The 15,678-nt window shown below is 34.7% G+C and overlaps 1 protein-coding gene across 3 annotated transcripts in view; it reads right to left on the reverse strand.

The window, feature by feature from the left end:
* GLMN (glomulin, FKBP associated protein) overlaps window positions 1-15,678 on the reverse strand; it is a 42,877-nt gene that overhangs the window by 2,583 nt on the left and 24,616 nt on the right. For all 3 annotated transcript variants that reach the window (XR_003003074.1, XM_024743602.1, XM_024743603.1), the window contains exons 15-16: window positions 13,103-13,209; window positions 12,254-12,317 (exon numbers count right to left, since the gene is read on the reverse strand). Coding sequence is in view for 2 of the 3 variants with exons in the window: in XM_024743602.1 (XP_024599370.1) it covers window positions 12,254-12,317; window positions 13,103-13,209 (171 nt within the window). In the remaining variant the exon portion in view is untranslated. The remainder of the gene's footprint in view (window positions 1-12,253; window positions 12,318-13,102; window positions 13,210-15,678) is intronic.

Below are 15,678 nucleotides of genomic sequence, written 5' to 3' on the forward strand. Positions count from 1 at the left end.
AGGTACTTATTACAAAGGAAAGTATCTTAGGCAAAAAAGGGAAACTTAGGAATCCAGTTATCCTTAACTAGAACTGGATCACATGAAAATCTATTTTGTAATGAACTTATTTTGATCCAGGTAGTATATAACATTTAACATATATAGCCGTCCAAAATAAAATCTACACATGTCTGTGTTGAATAATTTATAATTTCACTGTCACATATATCCTTTTAATTTAAATCTGTCCTTTCTCATTATTCCTAATATTGCTAGGAAAAGTGGAGTTCTTGAGAGGAACTATCAAGAATCCAAAACCTCAAAAATATGCATACTTTTTCACTCAGAATCTATGAACTTAATCTGGGGAAGAATTAAATATGTATGTTATAATGATTCCACTGAAGAGATGTTTATAAAAATATGTTTAAGTAGTGAAAAGTTGTAAGTAATGACAATTTTTCACAACAGGAGCAGGGTAAATTGTATATCCACACAATGGAAAACTACACAGCTGTTAAAATAGTGTTCTTCAATACATATTGGTGAGTGGAAAAAAGATTACAGCATGACTCATATAATATGATCTTTTTTAAAAAAGAAGTATGTACAGATTTGCTGGTATAAAGCCTAAAAGGGCATACACTATAATGTCAAAAATAAATGGTGAGGGGCTCCCCTGGTGGCGCAGTGGTTGAGAGTCCGCCTGCCGATGCAGGGGACACGGGTTCGTGCCCCGGTCCGGGAAGATCCCACATGCCGCGGAGCGGCTGGGCCCCGTGAGCCATGGCCACTGAGCCTGCGGGTCCGAAGCCTGTGCCCCGCAATGGGAGAGGCCACAACAGTGAGAGGCCCGCGTACCGCAAAAAAAAAAAATAAATAAATAAATGGTGAGATTTTGATTATTTTTGCTTATTTATCCTGATTTTTAAACAATGAACCTGTTTTAATTGTATACTTTAAAAAACATTTTTTAATGTTTTTAAACTTCCATTGAAATTGTAAGTTTTCTTGTCCTCACATGGAAACGTGGGTTACGCATTAGTACAGCAGAAACTTCAACCAGTAGTCACACAGGATGTCAAGTATGTTACTCTACCACACGCACCCACTGCTCTCATTTCTCTTATGTTCTTCCCTCTCTCTCCAGCATCTTCTTTACCTTTCTCTATCCCGCCCCCACTTTTTTAAACGTTGTTTCCCTTTACCTCTAAGCTTAAAAGTAGAACCCACTACTACTGGCCAATATCATGGATGGCTTTCAAGGCTACAGAGGTTACTGATGACCCTCTACAGATTAAAACACATTCAGACATAAAGAATATAGAGAAAACACCTTTTTACTCACACCTAGCTTTGTCAAATGTAAACATCCTACCATATTTACTTTACAAAATACATTATATATGGTTGAAGCCCTCTTTATCCAAGAAAAAGCCATTAACTAAGCTATGTAACATTTTCTAAAACTTGAGGTTTTAGTATTCTTAATTTATACAATATATCACAGTTTTTCATGTTTAAAACTTATACAAATGATATCACAGTGTACATATCCTGCGTTAGCTCCCTTTTGTTCAATCCTGTTTTTGAGGGTTATTTACGTTATAGCTCTAATCCTTTCATTTTAATTGGTATATAGGCATCCCATTATACTATACCTTTTATCCTGTTACTAGTTTTTTTAGTACTTCAAACAATGCTCACTGAAATTGCTGCATATGTTTTCCTATTCACATGGAATAAAAGTTTTTCTAGGGTAGCGTTTTTCAAAATATTTTTACCATGGCCCACAGTAAGAAATATAATTTACATCACAACTCACATTTATTTATATAGTTGAAACAAAAGTTTCACAGAATGTCCTTTCTATTTGTAACATCAAATATAGCCTGGTCCTTTCCTTTTTATATATTATTTTTTAATGTCTGGTGTATTAAGGTATCATTTACATACAGTAAAATAAACATTTTTTAGCTGTACAGTTCTGAGTTTTGACAAAGATATATAGTTGTATAACCACCACCACTATAGTTAAGTTCCCTTGTTCCCCTTTGTAGTCAGTTTTCTTCCCCCACCCCCAGAGAATCACTGGTCTGATTTTTGTTTATATAATTTTTGCCTTTTCCAGAATGTCATATAAATGGAATCACTACTGTGTAACTCTTTATAGTAGAGTGATATTGTTACTTATAATAAATATATACTGTATTTGGTCTCCATCCTGTTCCTGGCAAAGAGCTCCTAAAACTCTTGAATTTCCTAAGAACAGTAAAACTGTCTTTTGTTATTTATAACAAGCCCTTTCAGCCATGAATATGACTTTTGGAAAGCCCCTAATAAGAATGGGGGCTGGTTGCCAGAGGAATCAACCATGTGGTTAAAGGGTTCCAACTTTCAGCTCCTCTCACCACAAACTCCTGGTAGGAGACAGGGGCTGGAGACTGAGCTCAATCACCAATGGCCAGTGAATTAATGAATCATGCCTATGTAATGAAGCCTCCATAAAAACTCAGAAGGATGGGGTTCAGAGAGCTTCTGGGTTGGTGAACACGTAGAGGTGCTGGGACAGTAGTTTAGGAGAGGGCAAGAAAACTCAGCGCTCCTTCCCTCATACCTTGCCTTATGCATCTCTTCCATCTGGCTATTCCTGAATTACATCCTTCTATAATAAACCGGTAATCTAGTAAGTAAAATGTTTTCTTGAAGTTCTGTGAACAGCTTTAGCAAATTAATCGAACCTGAGGAAGGGGTCGTGGGAACCTCTGACTGACAGCCAGTCTGTCAGCAGCACAGATCAATACCTGGACTTATGATTGGTAATGGAAGGGGGATAATGTTGTGGGACTGAGCCCTTAGCCTGTGTAATCTGATGCTATCTCCAGGTAGAGTGTCAGAAGGGGACTGAATTGTAGGACATCTACTTGGTGTCAAAAAAAATTGCTCGCTATGGGAAAATCACTACACATTTGGTGACCAGAAGTGTAAAAAATGAAGTGAAGTACTGAGAGTAGAGCAGAAACACCGGAATGTCTTTCCTCTACAGGTAGAAACTGACAAAATTATTCTAAAATTCATATGGAGAAGCAAAGGATCTAGAACAGCCAAAAATTTTTTTAAAGAAAAAAATTGTTAGACTCACACTACTTGAGTGTAAGACTTACTATAAAGCTACAGTAATTAAGATAGTGTGGTACTAGTGAAAGAAGAGACATAGGTCAATGGAACAGAACAGAATACAAAAGTATATACCCACACTTACATGATCAACTGATTTTTGACAAAGGTGCCAAGACAATTCAAGTTAAGTATAGCCTTTTCAACAAATAGAGCTGGAGTTGAAACAAAACCTTAACCCATACTTCTTCACCATATAAAAAATTTACTTGAAGTGGATCATAAACATAAATATAAAATCTAAAACTATAAAACTTCTATTAGAAAATTTGTGACCTTAGGTTAAGCAAAGATTTCTTAGAACCCAAAAAAGCATAAATCATTTAAAAGAACAAAACTGATACACTGGACTTCATCAGAATTTAAAATTTCTGCTCTTTGAAAAATTCTATTAAGATAATGAAAATACAAGCCACAGACTGGAAGAAAATATTTACAAAAACCAAACCTAATAAAGGACTTATATCCAGAATATAGGAAAAAGTTTCCTTTAAAAAAAGTTGGTCTAAGTTGAAAAAATTTTCTTTCACTCCTACTTAGTAATAGAAATTATTTGAAATCTCATTCCCAAAATGATAAATTTAATGTCTTATATTCATTCTTTGGTGTAAATGAATAACTAAGCTTCACTAATTAATTTTCTTCAGCCAACAGGTTTAACCTAACTACTGATTCAGGATTTTAAAAAGGAAATGTATCTTTTATCAAACATTTTTCTTGAATGTTTTAAATTTCTCCTTTAGAAAGTAATGATTAAAAGTTTAAAACAGAGAAATGAGATGTAACAATATACCTAATTTTATATTCAGACTGAATTCATTAATAAATTCTATTCAGTAATGTCAGAAACATATATTAGTTTAAGCAATTACATTTAAGCCTTCCTTCTATAACAGTAATGTCTTCTACAACTGACAGATAAGTTTAACATACTGAAATATATAATCATGTCTTCCTGTGGTTTCAGATTTCATTTCTTAGGCATGCCAGAAAATCAGACACATGTCAATTTTGCCACTCAATATTATCTTTGAAAATATCTGCCACATAAGATTGCTTTCCAACTAGAAAAACATGAATATTATTCCTGAGTTCTTATGTCCTACTTAGAACTTTCCATAGGAACAATAAATGAATTTTGATATGATACAATGGTCATGCTTAGCTCTAATCACTGAAAAAAGTTTCAAGAGTTTGGTTAATCAGTGAACCTTTAAAATTAACAATTTTCACCACTTTTACAAGATATTTATAATATCCAGAGGGATTTCCTTGGATACCAAAGCTTTCCAAAAAAAAATACACTGACTTCAAACAACTTTGGTAGTGCTTCTGACAATTTAAAAAGATAATTGCCCATAGTTCTGTTACTTGTCATTCCTGTAAAAAATTTTCTACTTTAAGTTTTAATGACCCACAGTGTGTTTCCAATTCAGTAAATGTAGGTAATCTTTAGGTGTATGTAAGGTTGAGCTGAAACAATACAACATCATATTGTTTTGCAAATACCAGATATCAATTTAAGTGTTGCACAATTTATAATAAGTCTCATCAAGAAGCATCATAACCTTTGCATACATGTTTTGCAATATAGATTTGATAAAACATCACATTACCATTAAAACATACTTCTAAATAAATAAATAGACACAAACACTGTATATGCTGGGAATACAATCTTTCCAGGTCCAAATGAGCCATTTTCTCATTTGCCAAACAACACGCAATTATATACGCTGATAATAAGGTTTCTTTTCTACCTCTACAGAGACTAAAAGAATGTTGGTAACTTTTCATCTTTCAAAACATTAGGGGGCCTCTTTCACAAGTTCAGCATGTTGTTTCTAGCTGTCTCTAATTTTGAAGGTTTTAAGCTTTCATTTGCAAGAAAAATTATACTTTAGACTATCATTTTCATTGGGTATTTACTTTTGATGAAACTATCTTAAATAGTCTTAGCTTTAAAGTCTTACACTCATTTTCTTTCTTTTTAGAATGTGGCTCAAATGAAGGCTAAGTTTACTAATTATAGAGTCAATACTTTTTTGAATATTGTCACTCTTTAGTTTCAGATACAGTTGAATGTGAACATGTTTCTGTATTTTTCACTTATTTTTGTTATTGTCATGAATTTGAAAAAAATATATCTCCCTCAATAAAAGTTCATTCTGAAAATAGATTAAAATAATTTGCTTGTAAAACTTCACAATTTTACTGACAACAGGTACAATTTATTTCCCAATTAAGTACATACTGTTACTATAAAGTTAAACTGTACAGTATCATAGCCTTTCTGCTAACTGACCACTAAATACATCATAAGAGATATTGGTAAGCAACATGCATCTTATTCCTAGCCAATCTGTCATATCCCCTCCACTTTCAAACACCATTCTTTGCAATTGACCACAAAATTTGCTGCAATAACCATAACTCTTACTAAGAATCTGTGCAAGCAACCTGATGTTTCAATTATACTCTATTTCATTTTGTAAAAATTGCCAGTCTGAACCACTAAATTGATTTAATGACTCTAATATGCTTGGTTATGACCAGCAATTTGAAGAACACTGCTCTAATTATATAGCTTAGGAGAGAAGTTGCTGAGTTAAGAGTATTTATTCTTCAACTCCACTGGATAATGCCAAATTGCCCAAAAAGGATTATCCGCTTTGTTTCATCACTGTGCTGGATCCTAACCTATGCTACCCACCTTTTTTAACATTCGCCATTTTGATGGGTGTGCAGTGGTATCTTACTGCAGTTTTAAGTTACACTTCCATAAACACTGGTGATACTGGGAATCTTGTCTTGTGGTTATTGGCCATTTGGGTTTCCTCTTCTGTGAGTTGCCTTACAATGTGTGTATGCTTTACCTATTTTGCTGATTTGTGGTCTTTTTCTTCTTGCTTTGTAGTTATTTTTTTGATACTAACTATTGGATGGAGAAAGGAAGACATTTTTTTCTCTTTTTGTGGCTTTTTCAATTTGTACACATTTTCTTTTCTTGAATAGGTTTTAGTTTCAATGTTATTATCAATCTACTTTTTTGTGGTTAGTGCTTTTTTACTTAAGAAACCCTTAGGTCACACAGATCTTCTCATAATGTGTTCTAAAAATTTCTAAGTCCATTTTCAATGTTAAGTCTTTAATCTGTTTGGAATTTTGTTTTGTATATGTGAAACAGGCATCTAACACCCCCTTCCCCATACATATGACAAATTACCCAGCATCATCTATTGAAGAGTCCTATTCTTTCCTTCCAATTTGTAATGGCATCTCCATTTCAGACAGGAAGGGCAGTGCAATGGTGTAATTAAGAATGTTAGCTCTTGGAGATTGCCCAAGTCCAAAAACTGGCTCCTTCACTAGCTACGTGACTTTGAGCAAGTTCTACTTACCCTCACTATGCCTCAATTTCCTCATACCTTTCTCATACTAAAAAGTAATACCTTACAGGAGGATTAAATGAGTTAATACGTGCTTAAAGCACAACTTGGCAAGTGGTTCTTAATAAATATAAGCTACCATTAGCAGCAGCATCATATATATCTATTATATGTATTTTCCACAGATATCTATTTTTAGATTCTCTACTGTTTTCTACTAGTCAATCTATCCAGTCCCATAGCAATACTACTCTAAATTACTGTGGCTTTATAATAAATTATGATATCTGGCAAGGCAAGTTCCTGTCCACACACCTTGCTCCTCAAAGGTGCTTGGCCCTTAACTGTTCCACATGAAAATTATAATCAATCATCAAATTCCATTTTAAAAAACTAATGGGTGTTTTGAATTATACTGAATTTTTAGATTAATTTGAGAACTGACAACTTTAAGATACCAAATCTTTCCATCCACATATGTATTCAAATCTCTACTTATATATTTTTTTATATCTCTCTATAAAGTATTATAATTTTCCTCAAAAAGTTTTATACATATTTTTACATGTTTTCCTAAGTATCTCATATTTTTGTTGCAATTAAAATAAAACTATTTTCTGGTTGACTAAGAATTTTTATCACGATTATGTATTGAATGTATCAAATGCTTTTTTTTTTTCCTGTAACTATGTATTTCCTCAACTTTAACCTATGAATTACATTACCTTGCATTACTGGAATAAAACCAACTTAGTCCAATGACTTAAAAAAATTTTTTTTTGCTAGATCTGGTTTGGTAATATTAGTATCTATATTCATAAGTGAGATGAGCCTGTAACTTTACTTCAGCATACTATCCTAGTCTGTTTTGGTATTAAGGTTATATCTTACTAAACAGATGCATAACATTAAGCACAACTATTCTTTTTCTAGTCTTTTGAACATTTTATATAAGACTTGAGTATCTGTTTCTTGAAATTATGGTAAAAATTATCTGACCTTGTGATTTCTCTTAGTAGATTGTGGCAGTTTTGTTAGATTATATTTTCTAACAAATTCTATTTTATTGCAGTTTCCAAATTTACTGGTATGTTTTCATGTAATTTTCTTCCTGTTTTTCAATCTGTGCTATATTTATACTTCCTTTTTAATTAACATATTATGTCTTCATGCATTTTAAAAATCAATCTAAACAAGTATGTATCAGGAATTTTTACACATCAAATTATATAAGATACCCAGCTGATTTTGATTAGGACCATACGCTGAGAAACAATAATCTAGAATGGCCCTGTCCAATGCCAAGGAGGCACTGAATTTTTAATTAAACATTTAAAAAAAATAAAATTTAAATAGTCACATGTGGCTACTGTCTATTGGACAGTGTAACACTAGGAGGTCTTTATTTAAAGACTTTAGTTGTTCTTAATGGCAATAATTTAATACACAGCCCATAATCTAAAACTTATAATAAGGTAATAAAATGTGCCAAAATTAGGCTAAAGAAAATTTGTGCACATTCTGTTCAGCATAATTCCACAAATTTTTCATGTGATGAACAACAGTAATATTTTTAGAAGCATGTAGGAGTGAAGAAGCTATGGAAATAAGAATATTTTCTCTCTCCTACATTAAGATTACTAGATCTTTAAAAAAAAAAAAACACTACGAAGAAAATCATCTTCTTTTTTTTTTTTTTTTTTTTTTTTTTTTTTTTTGCGGTACGTGGGCCTCTCATTGCAGAGAACAGGCTCCGGACACACAGGCTCAGCAGCCATGGCTCACGGGCCCAGCAGCTCCGCGGCATGTGGGATCCTCCTGGACCCGGGCACAAACCTGCGTCCCCTGCATTGGCAGGCGGACTCAACCACTGCGCCACCAGGGAAGCCCAGAAAATCATCTTAACATTTGTTTTATCTTCAGTGTCTAGAAAGTAACAAGATGTTAAAAAATAGTACTAAGCATAAAAATTTGAAATGTTCACAAATGCTTAAAATTTTATACCCAAGTAACTCATTGGTGGAGTAGTTCTGAGATCTTTTCAGTTCTAGAGCTTAACTATACATTTCAAATTTCACTGCAGCCTGTCTCACGAAAGAGAGAACGCAGTTTTATACCACAGTGAAATTTATTGCCAGAACAGACAGGGACCTTGCAAAGGACACAGTCAACCATGATAATGAAGAAATGAAAAGAAGGAAATGAATAAGACCCAGTTTTCCCTTTTCTAATTTGTGTATCACTTCTTATTTATGAAGTAATATTGTAGAACTTCTATCACTTGTAATATTAAGGAATGTGCATAACCTTAAGTCATTTGGATCTGCAAATAACACACAAGGGATATGTTTTAATCTTGGAGAAAGAAACAATTTAAATGAGAATGTAAAATGTGGATTATATAGAACTATGTGTTTGTATGCCAGATATTTGTTGTGTTTTCCTAAATGAAAAGCATATATGCATACATTACATAATTCAATTTTTAAAAATTCCTGATACATACTTCTGGCCTTTACAATCTTACATTGCTTCCCTTGACCCTGCTCCCATTCTACATATTACAATCACAAATTATTTAGGAAAAGAATAGGTAAGCAGGTGGACAGGAAAGGATATGAGCAGATGGGACAGAAGGTGAGGGATAAATTATTGTGGCCTATGTATTAGAATAAATTACTATAATTAAACAATTAACACTTACTTAAAGATACCTACCAAATAGTAGGGAACACTAGGTCTAAAAATTAAGTTGGTTTTATCAGTACAGATAGATGGAGGTTCAAGGTCCAAGAAGTTCTGTCAAACTGAAGTGTGGGAGAAAGTGCTTTCAACTTATGCAAAGAGATAAAGAGACATGAAATAGTAAGGTAAGGAGGGGAATGATTTATGAAAAGAATAAGTCAGCTGACAGTAACCCAATATAGCAGGGAAAGAAGTGGATTATTATTCAATTATGAATCATTTTTTGTATTTTAATGATTCTGTTCTTATTTAATTTTTCTATACACCTTTCTGATTGCTTTTCAGCTTTTCATCTGACTAGTTACCACCTCAGCACACTTAACTGCTCAAAAATAGGTACTGGTAGGAATCCTTTTGAATAAAACTACCCACAATTCAGCATCACTAGAGTATCATTTTGTTTCTCCTTTAATCACAATTTCTAAAACTCAGAAGGCTCTTATTTTTTGATCAACCACAGCAGACAGATTTGCCTCTCATTTATATACATGACCTACTGTGACTGCACTTGGAAGAAATGCTTCCATGATGAACAAGCTGCCTCAAAGATGTTAGGTTGCCATCTTGGACTGATTTTTTGGCCAATTTCCTTGGTATGATAATTTTTACAGTAACTTGCATGGCAATACTATGGAATATTTGATCCCTAAGAAAAAATTTTAAAAACCATTAAATACGAAAGCAATCTTATAAGCTGGTTGTATCCTTTTCTTCACTGTACAATGTTCAAGCCAAATAAATGTGAGGCATTATCTGTAGATATCATAGTAGACATTGCACAATGCTAAAACTGCTTTGCCTTCCCTCTCTAGGCAGAGGCCTGTTTGCTGCCCCTGTAGTACACTGTGCTCACTCTTAATCAAAAAGGTTCAAAAAGATTCTTTTTCGTCCTGTCAGGCAAATCAGATCATTTCTAGGTACGGCCTCATCCTGATGAAAGTAAAAACTCATACCATACTCTAAGGACATCTTCCTGAAGCCTCAGGGCTTCCACTGCCACTGAATTTACTTGTTATCTTTCTCTTTTTATCACAAAAAGGGAGTCAGGATTTAGTTTGTGATTCAAAGATTCTGGTCACTGCCTGGGGTCATAGCTATTTCTGCCACTTACTAGGTATATGCCCTTGTGCAAGTTAAAGATCCTTCCTGTGCTAACACTGTCTATGAAAAATAAAAACTAAAGAGCACTTATAGCATAGTGAAGAATAAATGATAGGGCTTCCCTGGTGGCGCAGTCGTTAAGAGTCCGCCTGCCGATGCAGGGGACATGGGTTCGTGCCCCAGTCCGGGAAGATCCCATATGCCGCGGAGAGGCTGGGCCCGTAAGCCATGGCCGCTGAGCCTGCGTGTTTGGAGCCTATGCTCCGCAATGGGAGAGGCCACAACAGTGAGAGGCCTGAGTACCGCGGGGTGGGAAGAATAAATGATAGCACCTGGCCAGAATAGAGCTGCCACTGGCAGGGGCTAGGGTTGGGTGTGGAATGATGATGTCAGAATTAACTGAGAGGAAAAAAGGGAACTTTTTGTGATGATAGTAATGTTCTATATTTGGTAAGGATTTGGATAACGGATCTAAGCATTTGTTAAACCTCAGTGAATGTACAATTAAAATTTGGGCATTTCACTTTATGTAAACTTAACTCAAAGAAAAACTATAGACAAATATTTAACTCTTCTTAATGAAATACATGCTGAAGTATGCTGATGTTTGCAGTTTACCTTGAAATGCATCAAAAAATAAGAGACTAATGGATGGATAGAGGGTGGAGAGATGGATAAGTGATAAAAGCAGAGTAAAATGTTAACGGTAGAATCTTGGTGGTGGGTAAATCAGTGATCGCTGTAAAATTCTTTCAACTTGGCTTTATGTTTGAGGGAAGGAAACTACTACTTTTTCCATAAACTTTTAATCCCAAATTATGATTTACTTAAATTAAAAAAGAAAAAAAAACCCTCTGGCATTCTTATATAAAAATCAATTACTTGCATTTCATTTATTGCTTTCTAAAAAGTTTAACCATGCATGTAATCCAGGTAGTTACAGTTAATAAGATGACACATACACAAAAAGCAACTATTAGAATAAAGTAGGTAGAGACTTCCCTGGTGGCACAGTGGTTAAGAATCGGCCTGCCAATGCAGGGGACACGGGTTCGAACCCTGGTCCAGGAAGATCCCACATGCCGCGGAGCAACTTAGCCCATGCGCCACAACTACTGAGCCTGCACTCTAGAGCCCGAGAGCCACAACTACTGAAGCCCGAGCACCTACAGCCTGTGCTCCACAACAAGAGAAGCCTGCCTGCCCACTCTCCGCAATTAGATAAAGCCCAAGCGCAGCAACGAAGACCAAATGCAGCCAAAAAAAAAAAAGAATAGAGTAGGTAGAAAGAGAAGATAAAAAGCAAATGTAATTTTACTGTATGATAAATCTCCCTCAAATAGTTTTCTATTTATTGAATACCTCTAATGGTGCACTATTTTAAAAAATTTCAACTGCCTACACATTATTCAAAAGGTGCTGTTAATGGATTTAGTGCTGAAAATGCTTCAATTTGTCATTTCTGATGAGGGGATATCAAATGATCAGATGATTTTATTTTATATAGCTCAGACTTAAATCATGAGCAATAGATGGCGGTTAATGAACAAGATACGCAAATATATGTTGAGTTTCAAAAGGTTAGTTAAGTTAGGAGCTGCAACTTATCTACCTAACAAGGTTAAGCAATGTTTATAGCAAGAGAGCAGAGGTACAACAGGAAAAGAAAAGGGAAAGCTGGATGTGGGGTGGTAAGCGCTCCTGGGAATTAACTTCAAGTTGAAAGAATAATTGTTGGCACTTGTTGGAGCTTTACAGCTGGGTAAAATATTAATTATGGCTTAAGTAGGTATTGATAAGAAAATACAAAACGCTCCTTATGCATTTGAATAATAGTTTTTTTCAAAAAATTCACTTACTTGATTGTCATTTTCATTATCTTTGATAACCAAATACCTCAGTAAGTTTAATGAAGCCATTATCCTGTTAATTAAAAATATATAATTTGTTACATACAGTACAGTTTCATATAATCAACAATTTCAATGAATAAAGGTAAGTTAAAACCTTGGGTATAATTCCACAGTTATGTTTGCCATTAGAAGCTTCTCCCTTTAAAATACCTTATCAGCAAATGACGAGGTGGCCAAGTGGTTGAGGCGATGGACTGCTAAAATATCTTATCACACATCTCACCCCCTTAACATAACGTATTACTTTTGTTCTCCAAGTTCACAAAATATAATTGTGAAAATTACTATTCATTTTTCCCCCAAGGGAGACTTGTTATCTTTAATGTTCGAGAGTACTGTCTTTTGTTTCCTGAATTTTAAGATTCCTTTGAAAAATGCTTACAATCGTTTCTCAACGTTCATTCGAGTATACTGAAAGTAAAATTACATGTTGTATATGAAAAAAATTGATGTATGTCTTCGAAATAAAATCCAAATGTATAAGCCTTTTATAAGTTATATACACGAAATTCTTAGTGTTTAGTCACCAGTGCTATAGTCCCAAATCTCTATGAGCTAGGTACATCAAAGGTACAAAATCATACTGTTAGTCATAGTTCTGGAAAGGAGAATTTTTGATTGTTTTTATATAATATCTAATTACTTAAATATGAAAATCTTTATGTAATTTGATGAACTAACCATTGATTATAAAATCACAGAAAAATACGTTTTATTTTCGTTTAGGTTCCCAAAGCAGGGGTTTCACATTTTATTCTGAATTTACTACGTGAACCTTAGTAATGGTCACCTCACCTATCTGAGTTTTGCAGTAGATCTGTTTCAGCACCCTCTGGGAGAAAAAGTACCAAATCTAGAAGGGAAATCAGCTGCGGTCCTGTAAACCATTTGTTATATGTTCTCTGAGAAGCAAAAGAAAAATTGAGAAAGGCTTTAAATAATAGGTTGTTAGATACATGTGTTTTTCTAATACCTTGATACTACAAAAATAAGCTATTCACATTTAAAATATATATTTTTAACTTTAATTTCCATTCTTTCATTCACTATTTCTGGACACCTAGTAACTCTGCTAGTTTGAAAGCACTGGTATGCTCTTTCTCTGTTCTCTATATGGAATTACTGAGTATTCACAAATAGACTTCAGTTTCCATTAACATTTCACAAGTATACAGCAAAAACAAAAAGTCATATTATCAGTTTTAAAAATTAATACAATTTAAATCTATAGTTAACAAATTTCAAAATCCAGGTATTTAAAAAAGAGTAGAAATGGAGAAAAAAATATACCGGCATACCTCATTTTACTGCACTTCCCTTTACTGCATTTTTTACATATTGAAGGTTTATGGCAACTCTGTGTCAAGCAACTCTATCAGCATCATTTTTCCAATAGCATTTACTCACTTCACATCTGTGTCACATTTTAATAATTCTCAAAATTTTCAAACTTTCATTAATATATATTTGTCATGGTGATCTGTGATCAGTGATCTCTGATGTTACAATTGTTAACTCCTTTGGGGCACCATGAACCAGGCTCATATAAGACGATGAACTTAATCAAAACGTGCTGTGTGTGTGTTCCAACTGCTCCAATGACTGGCCATTCCCCCATCTCTCTCCTTCTCCTCGGGCCTCCCTATTCCCTGAGACACAACAATATTGCAATTAGGCCAATTAATAACCCTACAAAGTATTCAAGTGAAAGGAAGAGTCATGTATGTCTCATTTATCAAAAGCTAGAAATGATTAAGCTTAGTGAGGAAGCATGTCGAAGGCCGAGATAGGCCTCTTGTGCCAAACAGTTAAGCCAAGTTGTGAAGGCAAAGGAAAAGTTCTTGAAGGAAATTAAAAGTGCTGCTCCAGTGAACACATGAATGATAAGAAAGTGAAACAGACTTATTGCTGATATGGAGACAGTTTTAGTGGTCTGGATAGAAGATCAAACCAGCCACAACATTCTCTTAAGCCAAAACAATCCAGAGCAAGGTCTTAACTCTTCAATTTTATGCAGGCTAAGAGAGGTGAGAAAGCTGCAGAAGAAATGCTTGAAGCTAGCAGAGGTTGGTTCTTGAGATTTAAGGAAAGCAGCCATCTCCAGAACATAAAAGTGCAAGGTGAAGCAGCAAGTGCTGACATAGAAGCTGCAGTAAGTTATCCAGAAAATCTAGCTAAGGTAATTAATGAAGGTAGCTATACTAACCAAAAGATTTTCAATGTAGATGAAAACAGTCTTACACTGAAACAAGATGCCATCTAGGCTTTCACAGCTAGAGGAGAAAATTCCTGACTTCAAAGCTTCAAAGGACAGGCTGACTCTCAGAGTAATACAGCTGGTGGCTTGAAGTTGAAGCCAATGCTTAAATTTTGCCATTCCAAAAATTCTAGGGCCTGTAAGAATCATGCCAAATCTACTCTGCCTGTGCTGTATAAATGGAAGAACAAAACCTTGATGACAGCACATATGTTTATAACATGGTTTACTGAATATCTTAACCCTACTGTTGAGACCTACTGCTCAGAAAAAAAGACTACTTTCAAAATATTACTGCTCACTGACAATGTACCTCATCCCCCAAAAGCTCTAATGGAGATGTAAAATGAGATTAATGTTGTCTTCACACCTGCTAACACAGTATCCATTCTGCAGCCCATGGAAAAAGGAGTAATTTCAATTTCAACTTTAAAGTCTTATTCTTTAAGAAATACATTTCCTAAAGCTATAGCTGCCATAGACAGTGATTCTTCTGATGGATCTGCACAGAGCAAACTGAAAACCTTCCGGAATCATTCCTGATTCATGGGGAAAAGGTCAAAATATCAACCTCCACAGGAGTTTGGAAGAAGTTGATTCCAACCCTCAAAGATGACTAGGAAGAGTTCAAGACTTCAGTGGAGTAAGTAACTACAAATGTGGTGGAAATAGCAAGAGAACTAGAATTAGAAGTGGAGCCTGAAGATGTGACTGAATTGCTGCAATCTCAATGATAAAATCTGAACGGATGAAGAGTTGCTTCTCATGGGTGGGCAAATAAAATTGTTTCTTGACACGGAATGGACTCCTGGTGAAGATGCTATGAAGACTGTTGAAATAACAACAAAGGATTTAGAATATTACATAAACTTAGTTGATACAGCAGTGGCAGAGTTTGAGAGGATTGACTCCAATTTTCAAAAAGGTTCTACTGTAGGTAAAATGCTGTCAAACAACATTGCATGTTACACAGAAATCATTCGTGAAAGGAAGAGTCAATCTGTGTGGCAATCTTCATTGTTGTCTTATATTAAGAAATTGCCTCAGACACCCCAACCTTCAGCAACCACCACCTTGATCAGTCAGCTGCCATCAACATTGAGGCAAGACCCTC

The sequence above is a fragment of the Neophocaena asiaeorientalis genome, unplaced genomic scaffold (assembly GCF_003031525.2).
Source record: "Neophocaena asiaeorientalis asiaeorientalis breed wild unplaced genomic scaffold, Neophocaena_asiaeorientalis_V1.1 scaffold317, whole genome shotgun sequence".
NCBI classification, from domain to species: domain Eukaryota; kingdom Metazoa; phylum Chordata; class Mammalia; order Artiodactyla; family Phocoenidae; genus Neophocaena; species Neophocaena asiaeorientalis.